Source organism: Rhincodon typus, chromosome 14 (genome assembly GCF_021869965.1).
Source record: "Rhincodon typus isolate 14 chromosome 14, sRhiTyp1.1, whole genome shotgun sequence".
Classification (NCBI taxonomy): domain Eukaryota; kingdom Metazoa; phylum Chordata; class Chondrichthyes; order Orectolobiformes; family Rhincodontidae; genus Rhincodon; species Rhincodon typus.
In genome coordinates this window covers 18,083,986-18,108,433 of record NC_063345.1, presented here as the reverse complement: position 1 = coordinate 18,108,433, position 24,448 = coordinate 18,083,986, and the positions used below count along the sequence as shown (strand labels likewise).

Genomic DNA, 24,448 nt, shown 5'->3' with positions numbered 1-24,448 from the left:
TTTATACAAATTCAGCACACACTATGCTTTATTAACTGTGTTCTCAACTTGTCCTTCCAACTTCAATGATTTATGTACAAGTACAAATGCCTTGTTGCTCCTTCACCAATTTCATTGGATCCTGTTGCTGTATAGGCAGTACAACAAATTTATGATCAATTTGCGATAATTTGCCCTCTGATATTTTCCCCCTTTCTGTAGTGGAAGTTCATTTTAAATAATTTAGTGGTAACATATTGAAGATTGTGAGAAGAGCATGGACAGTCTTGTTTCCCACCTTGGACTGAAGTGAAAAGATGTAAGTAGTCATTCTGAAGACTTTTCAGTAGATTTTGAGGGTGTATTTTAGAAAACATTAGATATTTATGTTTACTTCCATAACTGAATACTGCACTCCCATGTGCAGGAAGTAATTTGTTCTTCCCATTTAGCTCGATAGGAAAGATTGCACGACCTGACCTGTTCCTAATCTTACACTCACATTCTTCGGCAACTTGGCAATTCAGCCTTATTCTGAAGCTTTGCTATTATTTTTATTCATGCGTGGGAGGGGGGCATAGTAAACTGGCATTCATTGCACATTCCTCATTGCCCTTGACATGCCTCTTGAATTGCTGCAGTCCACTAGCTGTGGGTTGATCCACAATGCCATTAGGGAAGGAATTCCAGGATTTTGACCTAGCGATAGTGAAGGAACCGCTATATATTTCCAAGTCGGGATGGTGAATGGCTTGGAGGGGAATTTGCAGGTGGTGATCTTCCCATATATCTGTTGCCCTTGTCCTTCTGGATGGAAGTAGTCATGGGTTTGGAAGGTGCTGTCTCAGGAACTTTGGTAAATTTCTGCAATACATCTTGCAGGTAGTACACACTGCTGCTACTGAACGTCATTGATGGTGGGAGTGAAAGTTTGAGGATGTGGTGCCAATCAAGCGGGCTGCTTTGTCCTGGATGGTGACAAACTTCTTGACTGTCGTTGGGGTTGCACTCATCCAGGCAAGTGGGGAGTATTCCATCACACTCCTGACTTGTGCCTTGTAGACGGTGGACAGGTTGGGAGAGTGAATTGAGTTAGTCACTGGAGTATTCCTAGTCATTGTTCTGCTCTTGTAGTTACTGTGTTTACTGATGAGTCCAGTTGAATTTCTGGTCAATGGTAACCCCCAAGATGTTGATAGTGTGGGATTCAGTGATGGTAACACATTGAATGGCAAGGGTCAGTGGTTAGACTATCTCTTATTGGAGATGGTCATTGCCTGGCATTTATGTGGCATGAATGTTACTTGCCATTTGTCCGCCTAAGCCTGGCCATAGTCCAGGTCTTGCTACATTTGAAGATGGACTGCTCCAGTATCTGAGAAGTCCCTAATGGGGCTTAACATTGTGCAGTCAGCCAACATTCCCACTTCTGACTTTACGATGGAGAGCAACTTGAAGATCGTTGGGTCTAGGATGCTACCCTGAGGAACTCCTACAGAGATGTCCTGGAGCTGATATAATTGACCCACAACAACCACAATCATTGTAAAACAATGCTGTCAATCATTATTTCGTTCAAACTTATCATCTGCTTTTTGACCAAGAGTTGAAACAAGAGAACCTTACATGAGGTACAATGATCATGGTTGAGAATGTATGCATATCAAATTCTTCACTTACTGCAATTCCTGGTGGTCCAATTTCCCCTTTTGGACCAGGGAACCCTGGTGATCCTGGAAGACCAGGATTGCCTTTTTCTCCTTTGATACCGCCAAATCCTGGTGGGCCTCGGGGACCTATTGGACCTTGTGGACCTTAAATCAGAAACAATGTCTTTAGATTTTAATATAGCTGCATTAACAGTCCTTCTTTAAGTTTCACTCTAGTCACATATTGGACAGCTATTTCACTAAGTTATGGTTACAGTTCCCAAATGTTAGGTACAAGATATGTAGATTGCATCTTATTAAAAATCAAATCCACCACACAGGAACTGTAAACTATTTGCACAGGACACAATTTTCCCCAATATTCCCCCATCTCTTCTGAAAGGGCAGATTCTTGCTTATTTTATTTGTACCAGCAATCCTTCGTTCATTTACCCAATAGACCATTCTTCCTGTGCTAATGTAAAGTCATTGCAAAAGAGGAACAAAGGTCTAAGTCTGGCCTTTTTCTTAGTTAGTGTGTATTCTCCTGTAGGGAACACTGCATTATGATCAGGAGATGGAATGCTGTGTGGCTTTTCAAATCCAGTGCCTCGGGCTGCTGAAGTCAGTTATAACTGCCCATGAGATTACAGGGAATTGTGGAATGACACAACACATTAAGAGGTTGTTCAGCTCAAAGTTCATGGCTATGCTGGCTCTTCAAAAGAGCCACAATTCTCTTCCCTCATAGCCGTGCAAAACCTTCTCCTTCAACTACACATCTAATTCCCTTTTGAAGTTTTGAAAGAATGCGTTATAATATTCGATATTGTTAATTATACCACTGTACTCTACATGTAAATGTCACCTTCTCATGTAATTGCTTTATTGAAAGGACAGATGATTATCGGTGGACCTGTGAGAATACAGCTACGTAAATAAAAGTGATATTATAAGTGTGAATTTGTCATGAAGTGTAAACAGTAGACGCTCCAGGTAAACAGAGTGCAGCTACAAAAATGTCTGATTTTATAACTAACATCCCTTTCCTTTACTCATCCCCATATCCATTAAGTCCTGAAATAATCACAAATTTATTGTCTTTGTCTTGAATGTACATAACAATGAGTATCCATGGCTCTATAGAATACAGAATTGCAAAGATTCACATCCTTTGATTGGAGATCAGATCTCTCAAACTTTTATTGAAACTAATCACTGGGCCACATATGATTATGAAGTCATGTCAGGCCTCATAAACAAAACGTTAGACCACACAAGTCACTATTACTTCTTTATCCATTATCCCTCTATCCTTGTTCCTAAACCTCCCTTCTCTATTTTTCCACTCTCCCACTGTTATTTTCCCCTTCTTATTCTTTGTCCATCCACCCCTTCATTTGGCTATCATATTTTCTCTTCTTCAGACCTTTGCCCCAGTGCCAATCCATGGTGCTCCCTTTCTCTACCACATTTTAGTTTCCATATTTTAATAGAAGATTCAGAACTAAGGCAATAAATCACACACCATCACAATGGTCCACATACTCAATACTGAAGCAGAACAGAGTACTTCAATGTGACAGTTACTTGCAAAGAACATAATTACAATCCAAGTCAAGAATTCTTATCTCTTGGCACACTCTTCAATTCAGAGTAATGTTTATAATGAATCTGCCCAGATACTAAAAAAAAGTAATGGGTAATACTTTCACCAATTAAGCACTAAGAACAGTCTGTCCACTTTGCTGAACAGTGTGAACTACAATTTATTCTTATCCATCTTGTATAGCCTGACCTTTCAAAAGTACCCTGCACAACCAGAGTTAAAACAGTCTATTTCACAAAGTTACAGTATCATTTATAACAGAAAGATCAAAACAGAAGTTATTTCTATGAAATGTGTACACAGATGGTAAGACTTTGAGAAAGTCTTGTGTATTAGTCATATGTAAATATGTAAAATGGGTAATCACTCAAAAGTAAGAATTAAGGGCAAAACATATCCAGTGTTCTTTTCCCAGTGGGAAAATTATTGAAAAAAAAACTCTTGATCCAATGCACCTCAGCTAGTTCCATCCTTCCAAGTTTGTTGACTGACAGAAACAATATTGAGTCTACAGGTGCTCTTATGCCTGGGGAAGTAAAATCAGTAACCGATTTCACGTGGTTGAGAACATCCAACTGAAGATGCTTTTCACAACTGATGCAAGATGTTCTCAGGAGTCCTTCACCATTTCATAGGTCTTAAAAACTATAGCTGTTCAACTGGCAAATAGAAGCACAGCAGTATTGTAACAATTAAAGCAGACTTTTTTTAATTCATATTTCAATGCTTCCAGTTCATTAATCATTGCTTCTCCTCATGACACTCAGCATATTTGTTATTTCGCCAAGAGTTACATGGTTAATTCCACCACTTTGAAAACACTCACAGCATGCCAAATAGCAACCGCTTACAGAGTTAAAAATCTAACCTTGAGGACCTGGGAAGAGTCAAAGTTAAGTAAGATCCAAGGCCATCGTTTGGCGAATCAGTCACATCGCACAGTACCGAAAGAGAATGTTGGTTAGAAACTTCATTAGCCTGTTACAGGACTATTTCAAAAGCAAAAATTCTCTAGATTTCAAGCACAGAGAGTAACATTTTTGCTTCATTTATCATGACAGGAACAAGGTCAACCTTTCCACACCTTCTACAAGAATAAAACTGGCCAATACTTTTTCTTTAAAGGGAATTTGGAGCATTTTTAAGAAGATAGCAAAGACTGGTTTGAGCAGGAAAGGATTAAACAAGGTTAGTCAATAAAAATTACAGAGCCAATTATCTAAGGAATTTTACTTTTAGTCAATGTCATTTAAAAAAGCGTGCAAATAAAACATTGCTGAAATAGTAGTTTATAATATTATAATGTGAGAATTATACATAATATAAAGATTGGAATTGAAATTAGTGATAAAAGTAGGTATGCCAAATAACGTTGCAACCTTGATCAATATATTTAAAACTAGAGTAGACAGAGTTTTAGTCTCTTGGCAAATCAAGGGAAATCAAGGGAGAGGACATGAAAGTGGAGATAAAACCCAAGATCAGACATGATCATTTAGAATTGCAGGGAAAGATTTATAAGCCCAATGGTTTACTCGTGCTCCTACTTCTTGAGTTAAAAAAGGTCAACCTCAATTGTTGGGACCAAAATTCAATTAGTCTTATTGTTAACTGCCACTTAAAACATTTCCATCGAGTTGAATTTACTGTTGATGGCATTCCTGTATATTTCAAACAGGTTTGTGCTTGTATTAAAGTAGCAAAGTGAGGAATTTGCTGCTTTTGTAAATGAATATTGATAGCGGTTTCTACTTATAAGGCAATGGATACCAGCTGCACTGAACGCCAGCTATTACTGGGACTGACGCTGAATGACAGCATCGGTCAATGCAGAGGGTCAGATCCATGTTTTGATATGATGATCAATGATGCGATATCCACACAGGCTATTGGTTGGATCAGGATGGTGTTTCTTCATTTTTATTGTGGCTCATTGCAGCACTTTCACCTTTAAGCCAGACTAGAAGAGAAAATGTAGGCTAACACTTCAGGCCAGTACTAAGGGAATGCAACACCGTTGAAGGTGCATCCTTTGGGATGAGGCATCAAACCGAAGGCCCATCTGCCCTCTTACCAGGATACTAGGGATCCCATAGCATTGTTCTGAACAAGAGCGGTGTATCCTGATCTCCTGGTTAATATTTATCAGTCGATGTTATGCTTAAAGGAACATATGCAATTAACAAAATTGGCAAGAAACTTCCCTACATTTCCAACCCCCTACCCCTGTCATTGTTCCATATCTTTCCTAAAAGCATGATTGCTCATCAGGGCATGGTTCCCTGTGGCCTCATATCAGACTGTAATTGGTTTATGTGTGAGTTTTCAATAAGGAGACATCAAGGCTAAATTTCCAGGAGACAGTGCTGACCAACTCTCCCCTTATGCACCCACAGCACCAAATCGATTGGAGCACTCTAACTGCTGTTGAAAGCAAGATTAATGCAGCAATTAAACAGCAGATTAAGGTGGGACAAATCAGTGTCAAAGAAAATTGCTAGTGGGAAACTCTCAGGATCAGATCGCCCACTTGTTTCACACCCTGTCTGATTTTGGAAATTAAATTTTATGATATCATAGAATGTCAGAATTGTTATGGTGCAAAAGAAGGCTGTTTGGCCTATCACGTCTGCACCAGGTCTCCAAAGTAACATTATAACTTAGTGTCATTCTCTTGTCTTTTTCCCAAACCCCTGCACATTGTTTCTATTCAAATAATAATCTAATGCCTTCCGGAATGCCCCAATTAAACCTGTCTTCACCACACTTCCAGGCATGACATTCCCAAACTATCTGCAGTGAGAGAAACTTCTCACATTGCATTTTCTACTTTTACAAATTACTTTAAATCTGTGCCCTCTCGTTCTCGATCCTTTTATGATTGGGAATAGTTTCGCCTAGACCCCTCACGTTTCTGAAAACCCCTGTCAAATCTGCACTTGGCCTTCTCCTCACCAAGTAAAATAATCCCACCTTCTCCAAACTATCTTCTAAACTGAATTTTACTCCCTGAAACCATTCCTGTAATCTCTTCTCCACTCTCTCCAATGCATTCACATTCATTTAGCCTGGTGCTCAGAACTGTACATGCTACTTCAGCTGAAGTTTAACTGGTTTCTTGTACAAACAGATGTTCCCTCGAGGTTTCTTTCTTGGTTTTTCTCAGAGGCTGCCAAGTGACTCCAAGTCAGTGGATTTTTACAGCTGCATTTAACTTTCTCTCAGCTTTTTGTTTTTTTTTGCCAAACGTCCACTGCACCACAGCCCCAAGACCCATCCACTCACCACTCATTGACTTTGTTGCTGACGAATCCATCTGTCTTACTGTCAAAGTGTCCTACCTTGCAGTCACTCACACTGACCTTGTTGCTATTCCAATCAGAGTTCCTGCTGCCAGTGTTGCTAAATCAGTCTGGCTTTGGAATAAAATGTTCACAGGGTAGGACTGGGTTTAGGAATAAGATGAATTTAGCGCGGTAGTGGGCTTCACTTCTTTGAAGGAAAATGCAAATTTTGGTAATGAAAACTGTACAAGGTTAATTTTCCAGAGTTGTGGGATCTGCTATAACGAGTTTCGTGAAATATACAGCTTGTCAAGAGCAGCCATGCTGCTTCTGTGCCTCCACGATTAAAGGTCACAGGATCAAAGATGTATAACAGGTAGTTCAGCAATTGATCCTAATGTTTATTTGGTACAAACAGGGTGGGTACAGGGGGTCTAGAAGCTTTGCCAATTTTAATGGAGAATTCTAATTTAAATGACACACTGCAGGCTCCCGCTCAATAGCTGACCAGATTTCAACCTTTTGCAACAGACTCATTTGTGTCTGTAAAACTAAAGATGGGCAGGGGTGGTTAGGCTGTCTGATCCAAAGTTTAGCCTCCCATTGATTCAAATCAAGATCTACGTTTTTGACATTAAGCCTATTTCAAGAACACAGCCCAGAAGCATTTATAGCAAACCATTTCTTTGGGTCCACACTCAGTCAGTTGGCATACCGAAAAAAATGCAAGTCATCCATTCCTGCACATTTTGCTCTGCCTTCACAGCTCATACCATTTATTTTTCACATTCTTCAGTGGTGCAATTTTATTTTGCTTAAAAATTAACAGAAAGGTGCAAACTTCGTGTCTATTTAGGAACAGAATATACAATGGCCTACTTTACAAGTTGGTGATTGGACTTCAAATTTTGTAGCATTAATTTTGGAGGAACAACTTTGTGTACTATTTGCAAACTGTGCAGGAATAGTCCAGCTCTTGCTTAAAAAGGAAATGAAAATTCATATTATAGTCTATTGTTTAATGCTATATACATTAATGCAGTTACAATCCCAACTCAACCAAGTTAATTATTGCTGAAAGATCTAACCTGGAGGACCTGAGGAGGGTCAAGGTTCAACCAAAGGTCATCATTAGATGCGTCAGATTACCATATCACAAAACAAGACTGTTGGTTAGAAACTAAATACAAGCCAGTTAAAGGAACAAAGTACAACAGGATTATTCTCAATTTTAGGGGAAAAGAAGGACCCAGCCATCCCCAATTTAATGTTTAAGATGCTTGATCAAAATCACAACCTTCCATTCCATATTGAGAATTCTGCAACTTAAATCCTCTTCCTCAGCCAAAGATCTTCCCTTTAGGTTATTGAAGTGTGTCCAGCAGTACTCAGCTGAGTGGGTGTCATGCTACATGACTGTGCATGGTATATTGCACAGCATCGCCTTCCTCAGGAAATGGCCAAGCACCAACCATCAGGTGAGAAGCTTAGGAGCAGCAGCACACAAAGGAAGTATAAGAGAAGTTTGAGGAAGTGAGACTTTCTAAAAACTAGTTCATGGGTTACAGAAATCTCTGGCTAAGCCAGCACTTATTGTCTATTCAGCATTTGTGAAGGAATAGTGTGATATAGCTCCAAGTCAGGATGTTATTTGTAACTTGGAAGGAAATTTACAGGTGTGTGTTAAAATGCATCTACTGCTGTTGTTCTTCTAGCTGGGAGAGGTTTGGAAGATGCTGTTGGAGGAACCTTGATGAATTACTGCAGTGAATCATGTAGATGGCACATACTGTTGCCACTGTGTGTCTGTAATGAAGGGAGTAAATGTAGAAAATGATAGATAGGGTCCCAATCTCCTGGACAGTGTCAAGCTTCGAGTATTATTGGAGCTGCACCTATCCAGGAATGTGAAATGTATTCCATCACACTCCTGTCTATGCCATGTAGGTAGTAAACAGGCAGTGGGGAGGAAGGAGCAGAATTCCTAGCCTCTGACTTGCTCTTGTAGCCATAGTATTTACATGGCTGTTTCAGTTCAGTTTCTGATCAATGGGATCCTCCAAGATGTTGATAATGGGTACTTCAGTGATGGTAGTGCCATTTAATGTCAAGCGATGGAGGATTAGATTCTCTCTTGCTTGAGGTGACCACTGCCCAGCATTTCTGTGGCTGTAACATTACTTACTACTTGTCACATCAGGCCTGGATACTGACCAGATCTTGCTGCAAGTGAAACATGAACCAGTTAAGTATCTGGGGAGTTATGAGTGGTGCTGAACATTGTGCAATCATCAGCAAATAAGACTGCTTCTGAACTTAAGTTGGAGGGAAGGTTCTTGATCAAGCAGCTGAAGGTTTTTGCACCAAGGTCACGACTCTGAGGAACTCCTGGAAAATGTCCTGGAGCTGAGCCGGACCTCCAACAACCACAACTACTTTCCTTTGTGCCAGGTATAACTGCAACAATAGAAAGTTTTCTCCCAGATTCCTATTAATTCTGAGATAGTAGGAACTGCTGATGCTGGAGAATCTGAAATAACAAGGTGTGGAGCTAGATGAACACAGCAGGCCAGGCACCATCAGAGGAGCAGGAAAGCTGACATTTCAGGTCTGGACCCTTCTTCAGATTCCAATTTTGCTAGGGCTCCTTGAAGCCATATTCTGTCAAATACTACCTTGATGCCAAGGGCAGTGACTCTCACCTCTGGAGTTCAACTCTTTTGTCAATATTTGAATAAAGGCTACAATGAGTGCAGGAGCTCAGTGAGCCTGGCAGAACTCAATCTGAGCATCAGAGCAAGCTTGTTGAGCAAGTGCTGCTTTGACAATACTGTCAATGCTCCCTTCCGTTACTTTGCTGATGGTTGCAAGCAGGCTGATAGGATGGTAGGTGAACAACTTTGGATTTATCCTGCTTTTTGTGTGCAAAACATACAGAGGTGATTTTCCACATTGCTGGACAGACACCAGTGTTGTAGCTGTACTGAAATAACTTGGCTAGGGGTGTGGCGGTTTTGGAGTATATGCCTTGGGTACTCTTACTGGAATTGGCTCATAGGCTTGCAGAATGCTGCAATAATGAAGCCCCTTTCTGCTGGTTGTGTCTGTGAAAAACTGATTTAACTTTGGTACCAGTAACCTCAACGCCAATTCTCCATGCACCAATAATTCCACACTTCATATCTTCCCTTTGTTACAGTCCTTTACAGTGTCCACTTGGCCCCAATTCAAACATTAGAGCCTTACATAATGCATATTCCAAACCAAATTTATGAATAAATAAACACAAAATGAAACTTGTCACTCCAGTTCAATCTCTTGGTGCCTGTCTTCTATGTGGCTTTTGTTTACATTACTACTCCTACAGAGTGCTGTCCCAATGCTGCAACATAGCTAGTTGAAGGTTGCTGGCTCTCAATAGGGAGATCAGAATGCTCTTTGAGGAAGACCTTGAGAAGCAATGAGTCTCAGAGGTTTTGATTTCACATTGAAACATTTTAACATGGGTGATAGTGGTCTGGGCTGGCAGACAGCAGCTGGGGACCTGGCAGAGAGGTAGGGCGGGATTTGAAATGCTTTCAGCCTGAGAGGAATGCGGGCTCATGCTCCAAGGAGCACCTCTGGCACAGCATCACAGCAATCCCAGTGATCTGATACAGGACATTTGCTGTGACACCTTGCAAGTTCCTTTGAAAACTAGTACACATTGCCATGATGGCAGCAATCTGAGTGTGGATGGCAACAGGTTGAGCTGGTAGAGTGTACAAGCTATGAGGTATGGAGGTAAGACTTGTAACAATGTGTAAAAGTGAGGTCCTGAAGATATGAATGTTTAATATAAGCCTTGATTGTTAAAAGATTGTTGGTGGGTGAATGAATTGAGCAGTAGATGACACAATTGGTCCCATTGGTGGAATATGGCATTTATTCATATTAAATTTCTTCCAGCACTGCAGACAGGTCCTTGGAACTGCATTCCCAGCAATCACCTCCTTGACTATTTGCTCCCGCTGGAAAATAAATGGGGGTAATCAAAGATGCCCTGGCTCCCACGTCTGTACCAGAGCTTAGATCTTTCCTTCAATTGGTGAATAATTACGGCAAGCTCATATGTAACGTGGCGTCCATCCTGGCATCCTTACGTCTGCTACTGAAAAAGGGTCAGCCTTGGAAAAGGTCTCGTAGCCAAGATGTAGCCATAAGGGAAATGAAGAAGTAACCATCATCGTTAAGTTGTTGGCATTATATGAACCCAAGCGAGATCTGGTACTGACGTGCAATGCCTCCCCATATGGTATCGGGGTAGAGTTGACTCACAGATGGCCCAAAGGAGATGAATGCCCAATCGCATATGCTCCCCAGACTTTGGCTGATGCAGAGCGCAAATACGTTCAGATAGAGAAGGAAAGTTTGGCGGTCATTTTTGGTGTGAGAAAGTTCCACCAATACTTTTACGGATATAAATTTGAAATAGTAACAGAACACATACCCCTGTCGGGGTTACTTAAAGAGGACAAGGTTGTGCCACCATAACTTCAGGTCAAATTCAATGGTGGGCTGTCATTCTAAGAGCATACAATTACAAGTTAGAACAAATGCAGATGCCCTGAGCTGCCTACCCACTAGCAGATACCCTACCAGTGGCCCCACCAGTGGAAGAGTTCATTTTGGTTTTAAACTTCCTGCATACCCTTCCGGTCACCACTGACAAAATCAGACTGTGGATGTGAAGAGATCCAGTGCTGGCAAAACTAAAGCAGTTGGTACTGAACAAAATGGCCACCACAACCAGAGTGGAAACTTTTCTGGACCCGGCAAGACTAGATCATTTTATTATGGGGGAGCAAGAGTGATTGTTGTGAGCAAAGGTCACTGCCAGATACTGGCTGAACTCCAAAATGGTCATGCAAGCATGTCCGAAATGAAGATGTTGGTGAGACGTTGTGCCTGGTGGCCAGGATTGGATGCAGACTTGGCTGCATTGGTGGGGCAGTGCCCAGAGTGCCAAAAAGGACAAAAATTACAGAAAGCAGCACCCCCCAAATTCGCAGTAATGGCCGGATAAACCCTATAGATCACTATGCTGGCCCTTTCATGGGTTCAACATTCTTAGTCATTATGGACACCCGCTCAAAGTGGCTGGACATACATAGAGTTCATTTATCAAATTATGGGGATAACAATAGAAAAGCTGTGAGAATCTTTTACAATACACAGGCTCCTGGAAGTGTTGGTCACTGACAGCAGGCCATCATTTACTAGCTGGGAATTCGAGTATTTCCGAAAGTCGAATCGCATTTGGCATATAAGGACAGCTCCATACCATCCATCATCCAGTGGTCTGGCGGAAACAGTAGTCCAAACTTTGAAGGCAGCATTAAAGAAATAGCATATATTTTCACTCAATACCAAACGGTTCATATTTGATTATCGGACCATCCCTCACGCAACTACAGGGATAGCTCCAGCAGGGCTGCCAATGGGGAGATGACTCTGCAGCAGGTGAAATCTGGCCTTCCTGGACCCGGGGGTAGGGGGTGGGGGAGGCATCAAGAACGCCAATGCCAGACACAAGACTCCTCTAAGCGAGAGAGACAGTTTACTTCAGGGGAGGTTTGCTGCCAAAACCATAGGAATGGCCCTGTATGGGTAAGTGGCATGGTTGACACGAGATCAAGTCCCATGATGTACAAACTTTGGGTAGGTGAGGCGGTCCTGAGCAAGCATGTGGACCCCCCTGTGAAACTGTAAACTCACAAACGGGTGAGGAGCAACACATACCCGGCCCTTCAGAACAATCGGAAAGGCTGTCAGAACCTGTGGGTTCTCCCCCTCCATCTAGCATCGAAGATACCTCAAGAGTCTGAGATGGACTCAGCAGATGTTGCAGCCTTGATGCCTTTAATGCCTGAAGAAGAGGATAAATTTACTCCAAAACCCTCTGGGCGCAAGAGGCAGGCTACAGTCAAGTACATGCCTCCTGTATCTGAAGCGGAATTGGAAGAACCAGACCTGGTGTGTAAACACCCCAGGAGAAGCTACAAGAACAAGAACAGGCCTACATAACTACAGAGAGGTTCTGTTCACTCTGACAGCTGGCTCTGAGGAAGCCGGACCAGTGTGAAGTACTATGCATATGTAACCAGAAGGGAATTTGGTGATGCAATACCAGCTTCTGTGGAGTAATTTCAGAGGGCACTAAGAGATATCCCCCTTAAGCAGCCCTTGAACACCCCCGCCCCCCATTACAACACTAACCTGGCATCCTGACCATTGTATGTGTCTGGTATCAGAAGCAGCTATTGCCTCTGAGATGGTGCTGATGTTTAATTGAGTTGATTGGCCAGCAACTCTTGGCAAGGCAGCGCTTCAGCCACCTAGGTCCTTGATCTCAGTGGAAAGCCCACAACTGGCCTGTAAATTGCTTGATTGGCTCATTATGCAGTGGGCCTCCCAGAACAGAGGCATTGTAGGGCTTTCTGACCAGTTGCCAAGGCACCCATCACCCCCCACAATGTTCCACCAATTGAACTCTGTGTACAAATCATAAGACATTCAAAAAAGGCTCCATTATATACAGGATGGGAGAGGAAATTACCTGCTTGGACACTGTGGGAGCTAAAACCAAATTCTAAAAATAGGTTAAAAGCCTAATAGCACAACTTAAGGGCAAACAGTTTGAACAACTTACTGAAATGGAATGTCTCCCAATAAATTGAAGAATTGAACAAAAATATTAATTTGAGGCTGGGTTCCCCTTTTCATATTAAGAAGGTAAAACAAACAATATTTCACCTTAGGTTGCAGGAACTATAATGATGTTAGTCTATGGAAAGCCAGCCATTAAATGTAAGTAGTTTTTAACTGCGTTATCATGCAAGCAATATGCAGGTGGACTTAACTTGCTCAGCAAATATTCACTGGAATCCCCCGACCTACTATTTGATTCAGTTCTATTTCATTTATTAAATATGAGGAGATTTTACTCAGAAGTGAGGTTGAGCATGCTTGGCTATTTAATTTTTGTTTGTCTTTCCTACTTTCAATTCTGTGCTTCCTCTACTGTTCTCCAAGAAATCTTCAACCCAATCTTTGGACAACATTGTTCCAGTGTGACATTTGCATTTTCCCAAACCAACTCCCCCGATTCTGCTCAATAAGAGCAGATTTATATGTGGTTTGATGTCTACTGGGAATTTGTTCAAGATTCTGCAAATGTCTGATCCTTTCACCTCAGCAGACTGGGCTGAATCCTCAAATCCTCAGGTTTAACTCCATTTCAATAGCAACATAAAAATAATCTTCTTTCTATGAAACGGAGAAGGAACCTTCAAACTCAGGCCCTCTGCTTTAACCAGCATGAGTTTTGTTTAAAAAGTAAATCACAAACTTGCTTCTCTGTCTAAAACCAGTGAATAAGGTTCTTTTAAACTTTGTAGAGATTCCCTGGTAGATCTGGATATGGTGCGTAATTTTGAATTTTGTCTGATTGAGAGATCGACTTGCTGCCAGGTCTTCAGCACAAGGATGCAGCCTGGGAGAAGAATTGCAAAGGGCTGGGACAGGGTATGTTGGGGACTGGAAGCCAGGGCGGAGATGGAAGATAGTCTATGATTTGAAGCAGTTGGGGAATTAAAGCCTAGAGGCAAGTCTGGGGGTCATACTTCAAGGCAGACCCAAGGTAACAGGGGAGATTAAAAGCTAGGATCAGTTCAGATTGGAGATCTCCTAGTGAAGACCATGTTTAAGATCTTTTGCGGGGGGGGGTGTGGGTGTCAGATTGTGGGGGGATTGGAAGAGGAGGGGACAATATCAGAAGGGAATGCAGAGAAATCAGCAAAGTTGGTTGACGAGATGGGGGGGATTTTGAATGCGTCAGGAATGGGCAGATTGAAATTGTTAGATGGGGAGTGGGGAGGTGGAAGTTACGGAACGTAAGAAACATTCCTGTTGGGTTTCAATTCCTGAATTTAGCTGGTTCCCCATGCAGCCCCTTCCAACCCTCCTCATAAATATCTCAACCTGTGTGCCTCTGCATTCTATTAATGCATATTTATAATCCTAATATAAATAGCAAGCTAAGAAACTGCCCACAAATCTGTTTATAAACACATCACACAATTAAATCAAACGAATTCTTAATCTGGTATTTCAACTTCATCAAACCCTTAATCTTAAGCATTGAACAATCACCCCAGTTACCTTTCTTCTGCTTAAGGTGTCTTTTTCTCTGTATTTTTACTGAGCAAATATCCACTTCTTACAATAATGAATAAGGCTTACTTAGTGTTCGGATACAGGTGCAAAAATAAAGCTCAAAACTGTACCACAATACTTAAGCAAACATCTTTCTTCTATTTTAGTATGGACAAAGATTGATGTCCTGCCCTTGTGCTGCCTCCAGCTCCACACAGTACTCTCCCCCCACACCCTTGTCTTTTAGCTGGGATCTGCTAACTGATATATTCAAAAACAAGAACTGTCGTAGTAGAAGCTACAGAGGCTTAAAACAGTTAGCATAAAAAATGCACCACTGATCTGCCCAGGGATGGGGTAGTGCCCCCAGTGAGATGACCTGAATTGAGCCTGAGCCAGCAAGCAAAGTGAGATGAAATGACAGCATAACATTGTGAAGATGCTCTACTAGGATGATATAGAATAAACATAGACAAATGTGACCGTGTTTGGCATTAAGAATGTCCGATGATGAATGACACTGTGGTTTCTGTGATCTGTGACTCACATTAAGCAGGTACATCCTACACATGCGGAAACAGCTGAATGAAAATAGTGCACAAATGTGTGAGACAAGGCGTTAAACTCATCTTCCACTTGTGAAAGAAATACCTTTCTTCTGATCTTACCTGGTCTTCCAGGCTGTCCTGGAGACCCGGGTGAACCTTTTGGGCCCTCCAATGATCGTCCTGGTGGGCCAGGGGGACCTGGTGGGCCTTGCTGACCTGTGAATCCTGGGAATCCAGGATCACCTTTAAGACCTGGAGCTCCTGGACCTCCTGGATTACCTGGAACACCCGGATCTCCTTTTGGTCCTGTATGAGAACACATTAGATGGTGAGAGGCTTGAAATCACCCATTGAAATACATTTCACAAGTCAACAATACAGGTCTTTCATAAGCTTTTTTTTTTGATGATAACCATCATCCTTTACATCTTCAGATAATTTGGTGTAGAATTTTGATATATTTCAATTTATTTAATTATAGAGAATAACGAATTTTGGGGAGAGAAAAAGTTAAAACTCCTTCTGTAACTCTACAGTATGCAGGTGACAATCATAAATCATGAAAATTTTGTTCTCCCAATTTATGTGTTCTGAACCTTCGTATTAGGGAGGAACCCATACCAATTTCTCAGGTATTCATTATTTTGGTTAGATTCTGTTTGAACCGTTCGATTTCACTGCACATGAGTATTACTCTATGACATTTATTATTTGGTAAAGATTCCTTTTTCAATATTCAGTTCGGTTGAAGCCTACAACTCACTCTCTCCTCATTATAGCCTGTTCTGAATAATACAACAGAACTCCGCAAAATGACCTTACAGTAGTCTTGTGTTTGATCAGTGCTGCTTCAGCTTTACTTTTAGCTGTCATTACAGAGGTTTTCATTTTACTGAATCAGCAGTATACACTACGTAAAATGCATGATGCATGAGAAAGGCTAAAGGGCCATATTGAATTTCAGAGCTCAGATTAATTTACAGCTTTGTTATTCACTTTTGAACACATATATAGTTCTGCTTAATCAGCAGATTCTGCATTATGGCATTTATCACTACAGGCGTAAAATTAACCTTTACTCTGATTATTGTTGGATTAAAAGGTAAATTCACTGGCAATGAAATCTTTCAATTGAAAATTAGTAAGACTATACACTGCTGCTGCTGTAAAATTAAAGACATGTATCATTCAATTACAAGTTGAAGATTTTTCTAATTTATTATTTACCTGGAATTCCTGGAGAACCAGGGGCTCCTGGGCGTCCTAGGCCTGGAGCACCTACAGAAAAAAACTCACAATGATTAGGGCAGCAAAAAGAAACACTGGACAAAAATGAAAGTGCACTGTTGACCTTTTATAGCTCAGATTTTTCTTCAATTGTGGACACATCCGAAACAAAAGCTGCTTTGAGGCGTTGTGAACTTTACAGGAAAACTGGCCTAATAGTGATTCTTTCAGGAACTCTAATTATCTGCTAAGATGGTATTTAACACCCTTTGAAATGTTCGATACCTAGGAAGTCACCTCTTTGAGGGGGAGACATAGTTTTTTACATTTCCTCTTGCTTAAATCAGGCACCACAATCTTTGGAAACTGCCAGGTCCCCCACAAATGGTGTTCTGTACAAGAGGCAATTCAATCAATGAAGCCCTCTTTGAAACATGCCAAATTTGCCCTTTCAACAATTCTACTTGACACGCGTAATCCCCATGAAGTTCTACCAAATTTCCCTGCGAACTAACAATGCACTCGCTTCTTTTCCTTGTGGGCATGTTATGCATTCTTGGATGAATGTGTCATAATGGTCAGAAATCACACGACACCAGGCTGGACTATAACCTGGTGTTGTGTGATTTCTGACCTTGTCCACCCCAGGCCAAAACCAGCACCTCCACATCATAAGGACATAAGAACTAGGAGCAGGAGTAGCCCATCCGGCCCCTCGAGCCTGCCCCGCCATTTAATAAGATCATGGCTGATCTTTTTGAGACTCAGCTCCACTTAGCCGCCCGCACACCATAACCCTTAATTCCTTTACTGTTCAAAAATTTATCTAGCTTTGCCTTAAACACATTCAGCGAGGTAGCTTCAACCGCTTCATTGGGCAGGGAATTTACAGATTCACAACCCTTTGGGTGAAGAAGTTCCTCCTGACCTCAGTCCTACATCTGCTTCCCTTTATTTTGAGGCTATGCCCCCTAGTCCTAGTTTCACCTGCTAGTGGAAACAACCTCGGTGCCTCCACCTTATCTATTCCCTTCATAATCTTATATGCTTCTAGAAGATCTCCCCTCATTCTTCTGAATTCCAATGAATATAATCCCAGCCTACTCAGTTTCTCCTCATAATCCAACCCTCTCAACTCTGGAATCAACCGAGTGAATCTCCTCTGCACCCCTTCCAGTGCTAGTATATCCCTTCTCAACTAAGGAGACCAAAACTGCACACAGTACTCCAGGTGTGGCCTCACCAGGACCCTATACAGCTGCAGCATAGCCTCCCTGTTTTTAAACTCCATCCCTCTAACAATGGCAGACAAAATTCCATTTGCCTTTTTAATACCTGCTGCACCTGCAATCCTACTTTTAGCGATTCATGCACAAGGACACCCAAGTCCCTCTGCATAGCAGTGTGCTGCAATTTTTTACCATTTTAAAACACAGTCCATTTTGCCACCTCCACATCATGTGTCATAATGGACCAGTGTGTTGCCATATCCCACAGTCATGTTACCCAGTTAGAAGGTATCCTTAAAGAGGAGGCTGGAAATTACAGGGGCATGAGCGGATGTACCACACATGGCCCCTCCCCACACTTGGAAGAAAGTTGTCAGCCATCTGACTCCGAAGACATAAAGTGCTGCTGGCGAGCTAAATAAACTCCTAGAGGAATTTCATGCAAGGAAGTCCCACTCTCTCTCGTCAATTTGATTGCTGGCAACTCCAACAGTGCCAACAATGCCAGAGTTGTGTGGTGGCCATTGTTAGGATTGCAGGCAGGCTCATACAAGAAGTTACATGAATTCTGAAGGAAGGTAAACCTGGGGGCTTTGAGTAGGATGAAATGGGAATTGAGCAAGTGAGTTTTGTACAATGGATAGATAGGAAGCAAAGAAGGGTGTTTACATCTTGGCTGGGATTGGCAAGGAAAACCCTCCAATGATAACATTCCACTCTTTCATACTGCCATTTTAATATCTTGAAAAAAAAAACCATGATTGCCCAACAACTGCCCACCTGAAAATGCCAACCATATTTTGGCATGGACAGAATAACTTTGTAGTCAGCTGACCTGTTAACATTCTCAATTGACCCTTAGTTATTTCACTACATATGGTGAGTGGGCTACTGGTTTTGGGGCCCAGGTATTATTGGGTTGAGGATGGCATTGGGTGGGAAGTTCCCCAGAAGTCCCTCCATAAACTCCTTTGCTTCTTTGTCCTTTCCAAAACTGCCACCTTTTCATCAAGCCTTTGGTGATCAATTCTAATCCTTCTTCAAGGTCTGGTCAACCTAACTGTAAAGTACTGTAATATTTCTTGTATACGTGCAAATTGCTGTAGAATCACAACTTCTATTCACACTCAAATTAAATCCATTTGTTTTAGGAAGTAACCAAACCTGGATCTCCCTTCAGACCAGCTCGGCCTGGAATACCATCACGGCCTGGTTGTCCTTTCTCTCCTGGAGGACCTGGAATTCCAGGAGGACTTGGCTCACCTGAAAACAAAATAATTTGATACAGCTATTACTAATCATGATCTTAACAATGATTTTAGACACTCCAAAATACAAATCAGAAACATGAATCAAATAACAAGTTTTATTCAAAATATTTTCATTTTCTTCTTGCCCACTCATTTTCTCCACTCAACCCCATCCAGAGCCAATCTTCAATCTAATGGACGTGTAGCCCCCTCCCAATCCTGTACCAAAAAATACTTTGTGCCTAGTCGCCAAGAGAGATTTATGAACACATTGCTGTCAACTGCCTTTAGATTTTCCCATTTTCCTTCAGCATGACTGACTTCCCTCCATGTGCAAGAGATGATGGGAATCTATCCTGTGAACTTGGAGGCCTGGTGAGATTGTCCACTGCCCTGAGCTTGATGGCTAAACAAGCCAATTCTGGAAGAGCAAAATCTGCCACAAGTACCATACATCAAGTTGTCCCTTGCTGGAGGGGCAGAACAATCTCTGCTGATGTCTTGTTTGCATGATTGACATGTGCTTTGAAGCTTCTGAAACCACAAGTGAAGATGGTGGTGAATTACTGCTCACAGCTGGTGTTGCAAATTGGATTGACCATCAGCTATTGTTTTAGAATAGTCATCACTGATGTTGAGGGCTTTTATGTTTCTTTTGACAACATCTTTGAATTGAACTTAGGGTGCCCTACTAGTCCCATCGCACTAGCTACCTTCCTGTATACCATATCTCTGGACGTAGAGGCATCTTCCAACTTCTGTGCATGCCAGGCCAGAAAATTGACTTTGCTCAATTAGAACCAGCATGCAAAGCACACCTGTCTTAGAAAGGGGTGTTTCATTGGTACTTTTGAGGTGAAGGTTTATAATTTATGGTTTGGGAACTTGGGTTCTAAGGTTGAGGTGAATGGGTTTTTGGTTTTCAGTTCTGTGGAGGTGACTTTTTTAAATGTCAGAAATTATTTTAGCAGAGGGTCAAAACAGCATTTCCAAGAAATTGTGTGACTTATGCTAATGAAATAGACAATCTACCTGTTGAAATAATTTCTGGAAAGTTTACTAAATTGAGTTTTTCTGGCACAGAGGCCAAATGTCAGTAAGCAGATTCAGTTCAGAAGATCCACACCAGCAGATGTGCTGTTTAGCAGCTTCATAATAGTTAAAGCACCTGGAAAAAAGCTCTCTGATTTTTTTCTTAAAATTCAGTGAGAAAAACAGTCAGTAAGTTAGCCTGTGTCTCTACCTCTCAGAGCAAACCAGAGAGAATCACATCATTTGCATGTGTAGAAAGTTGTCAAGAGGCTTGTGACCTCATTGGTGGAGTCAGAAATTAAAGAGTGAAGATAGGAATGATATTGCACTGGGGTTGACAGTCTGTGAAGGACACCACTGGGAAAAGGTTTGAATCTCTCTTTTTGCTGTTTATGATAGGCTGTCTTTGGTTTTGTACAATAAACCTATCTTTCTTAGTTATAAGTACATTGACAGCGTTTTGTGAATATGTTCAGTGGCTGAAAATACCAAATTAGAAAAATTAAACTTATGTCTATTGAGCTAAGTTTCACTTAAGAATCTGACTTGTCCAGAATTACCATCAGCTGGGATCATAGGACTTTTGTCTTCCTAGGTGATACCAAGGGTATGTGATAGATACAGGAGATTAAAGCTATTGAGCTTTTTTTTACTTTGCAAGTGTAAGCTGTTCAGCTTTCCTTCCCATTTGATGATGTGCTGAGGATGTAGGCCTTCTAGAAAAGGCACCTTGGTCCTGTGGGTCAGTTTGCTGCTTTTCCATGCCTGCTATGTTAGTCAGCCACAGTCTGTAGCTACTTTTCCAAGGTCTACTCAACTCTTCGCCTGGAGACCAAGGTGCCTGTCACTGTGGATCCAAGGGAGTAGAATTTGATGACTGCCTCCAGTGATGTGTTGTTCAGTCTGATCATAAGAAGGTATACAATACCTGATCCCATAACTACAGTTTTCTTCAGGACAAAATGACACAAGCATGTGACAAATGATCCATGAGCCTTTGGGAATGGTCTACTGTGTGAACAACCAATGTAATATCATTGGCATAAAGAAGTTCTCTGATTATGGCCTACTGCACTTGTGTCTCAGCTTTCAATCTTGACAGTTTGAGGAATTTCCCATTGACTGTGTGTGTGGAGGTAAAATCCTTCCATGCTAACATAGAAACCACAGGTCATGAAGACAAAGAAAAAGATTCCAAACAGAGTAGGAGTCTAAGACTATATCACCCCATTGTTGATCTCAAAAGTCATAGGTAGCACTTCAAACTGAATAGTGGTGTGTTTGTTATCACAGAAGCAGCATGAGATTGCAAAGTTTGGGAGGACAGCCAATTTTCTCTATTCATAGATAAAAGCCTGTCTTGCTCACTAAAGAGGGAGATGAAATATTCTATTGCCCTGAAGTTTTCTTCTGCCATTCACCAGTCTCTGGTCGAGACGTCGAGTAAGATAGCTGTTCCTAAGCCTCTTCTGATGTTACCCTTGAACATGTTGGTATGGGATGTATATTTACATGGCAATGTGGCCACAATTATGGTACATAATCCATACATCATCATTTTATGGCACAGCATTTCAGAGTTCAAACCAAATGTCATTTGGGGGAATATTTTTCACTTGGTTATTAATTCTGAATCAGAATCAAACTGGCTTTAATGGTTTGTGCCCAACACTGATAACCTGATTAATGATCTTTTCTACCTACATTTCCAAACTAAATGGATTACATTACATTGTCCTTAATGTACCTGGTGGACCAGGTGGTCCAATAAGGCCAGGAGAACCTGGGAAGCCATCAATTCCCTTGGGACCAGGAATTCCAGGTGTACCTGCAAAATAGAGAAAAAACAAAATGTGGCTTGCATTCACATATTTGATTGGTCTATTTTATTTTTGAACTAACACAAATGAGATTTCAAAAATTGATAAAGATAGTTACCTCTAAAAATACAATCTCATACTTAACCAAAAAATATATACATTCCAGTAAATCTATTCTGCTATCAAAATTGCAATAATACTCTAGGTCTTGCTATTTCAGACATACGCATTGCTGTTCCTGCCGTTTAGGATAGAATTTTAATGGATTTATTGGAATTGGTAGGATGTATGGTGGAATTCAAACTCAGGTCTCAGATTGCCGCCTGGGTCTCAGGATTTCTTGTCAAGTGACAATACCACTACAGCATTGCCTCCCTGTTTTCAATACCATATGAATTCCTCCTCTATTCATCCTTTTCCTTTCTTCCGGTCCTTCCAAAATCAAATGCCCTTGAATATTTGGGTCCTTGCCATGGTCACTTTGCAAACCTGTCTCTCTGATGGCTATGACATCATTCTTATTGATTTCTATTTGTTCTGTTATCTCATCCATATTGTTCTGAAAGCTGCATGCAGTGAAAAGTTTTGTTTTGCATGCTATACAGGCAGCTTGTACCATACAAAGTACATCAGAAAGCAGAACAGAGTGCAGAAATGCATTCAATAGAATTCAATAGATCATTACCTGATTAGCTACCCTGCACTATAGTCTTCCTCCTTTCTGTTATGTGAATCAACACCCCTCAATCCATCACAACTATTTGGCTTAAGTCCCTATCTACCTCCTAGTTAAACACTATTCGGCAATGGAATGGTCTTAACATAGTCAAGTGTAAACTGTCCCAACAGTACAGTTCCCGCTTTCCCCAGCATTGATGCTATGCTCCTGAATTCAAACACATGCCTCCTGCCACAAATTTTAAGGTACACTTTCAACTCTGTCATATTATTTACCTTATGCCAATTAGTTTACAGCTACTTCTTACAATCTTATTTCTTTTTGGTCAACTCCTCTAGCACCTGAATCTGCAACTACCCACAGGTCACATTGCAACTGTTCTTCCAGCCCAACTGACAACACTTTAGTTGAACAGAAGTAATTTTTAAGCTTAAAATATCAAATTCCTGGGGAAAGCAATTTTTTTTTTGGGACTTACCTGGGAATCCTGGTTGGCCAGAATCACCTTTAGGACCAGGTGCACCAGGCAATCCAGGAAGACCAGGGCCACCTGGAACACCCTTACTTCCAGGGTTACCTGGGAAACCAGGAGCACCTGGTTCACCCTGGATGAAAAGAGAATGAGAGTGTGAGAAAATAGAGTGAGGAGATATGAATTAATATCTGTATTCAGGAACACCAGGGTTTCAGATTAATATATCCAACTTTATAACAAGTACATTGAACTGTTCATCATTTTAAATCATGCACAGAAAACACTGAATTTTCCATTGCATGTCAACTTTAAGTGTGAGAAGCATTCAGTTACTAAATAAATTATATAGGCTGCCATTCTAAACATGGGCAGTTTCCGGAAAGAGCATTTTGTATTCAGCTAAAGTGCTTTTGGTTCTAAATCTGTTGCTGGAGGTGAGAATGATGGAAGCATTTGAAGATTAAGAATGAAGTGTACAATATAGACTTAGCATCACAAACTTAAATCGTACCAAGCTAACCAGTATATCTTTCCTGATATACTGCAAGGACAATTCTTCATCTTCCTCCCAGTATACACATTAAACTTAAACATTTTCACATGAAAAAGACAGATGAATTCAAGAATTCACAAAAAGAATCATGAATTTACGTATAAGCTCCACATTTATTTTTTTTAATCATTTATGTTGCCTTAACCCCAGTGCCTGCCAGTAGCATAACCAAACCCACTTATATGCCTATTCTCTGGGTCCCAGCCTAAATCAGTCCCAAGGTTTTTCATGAAGAAAGGCTAACAGCAGGTGTGACTTCCGTCACCACATTCAGTTTTAGCTTAAGCTGTTCTGCATTCTCCTGCTTACCCCAATCCTGTGACACTTTGTTGTGGCTTGTCCCAGTAGCTTATGATTCCCTCCCTCCTGTTGGACAATCCCGAGGATGAAGAATTTATCAAATGAGGAGTGGTTGATTACTCTGGTTCTGTAGTCAATGGGATTTAGAAGGATGAAGGGAATCTGATTGAAACTTCAAGATTACTGAGAGGCCTGGATAGAGTGGATGTGGAGAAGATGTTTCCACTGGTAGGAGAGACTCAAGAAGCACAGTTGAGTAGAACATCCAACTCTTCATGAAGCCTGTTGTAGACCTGTCCCAGAATTTAGAGGCTGGCTATTGCACAAAGGGCAGCAAGATGGCACCATGAGGATACATAAACAAGGTTTGACCCAATAGAAGTCAAACAACACCAGGTTACAGTCCAACAGGCTGATTTGAAATCACAAGTTTTTGGAACACTGTGTCATCTCACCTGACGAAGGAGCAGTGCTCCGAAAGCTTGTGATGTCAAATATACCTGTCAGACTTTAACCTGGTGTCATGTGACTTCTGACCTTGTCCACGCCAGTCGAACACTGGCCCTTCCACATCATGACCCGATAGATACACAGAAGTGTGCACTGCTGCTCCGACAC

General features: G+C 41.3%; 1 protein-coding gene across 6 annotated transcripts in view; it reads right to left on the bottom strand.

Moving 5' to 3' along the window:
* Positions 1-24,448, bottom strand: part of col4a5 (collagen, type IV, alpha 5 (Alport syndrome)) — a 232,843-nt gene that overhangs the window by 28,914 nt on the left and 179,481 nt on the right. For 3 of the 6 annotated variants that reach the window (XM_048605093.1, XM_048605092.1, XM_048605094.1), the window contains 8 exons: positions 22,981-23,107; positions 21,751-21,831; positions 18,886-18,984; positions 16,493-16,543; positions 15,386-15,571; positions 7,610-7,618; positions 4,106-4,114; positions 1,660-1,793 (listed from right to left, as the gene is read on the bottom strand). In XM_048605093.1, the coding sequence (XP_048461050.1) occupies positions 1,660-1,793; positions 4,106-4,114; positions 7,610-7,618; positions 15,386-15,571; positions 16,493-16,543; positions 18,886-18,984; positions 21,751-21,831; positions 22,981-23,107 (696 nt within the window). The remainder of the gene's footprint in view (positions 1-1,659; positions 1,794-4,105; positions 4,115-7,609; positions 7,619-15,385; positions 15,572-16,492; positions 16,544-18,885; positions 18,985-21,750; positions 21,832-22,980; positions 23,108-24,448) is intronic. The other 3 variants (XM_048605096.1, XM_048605097.1, XM_048605095.1) reach the window with 2 other exon arrangements.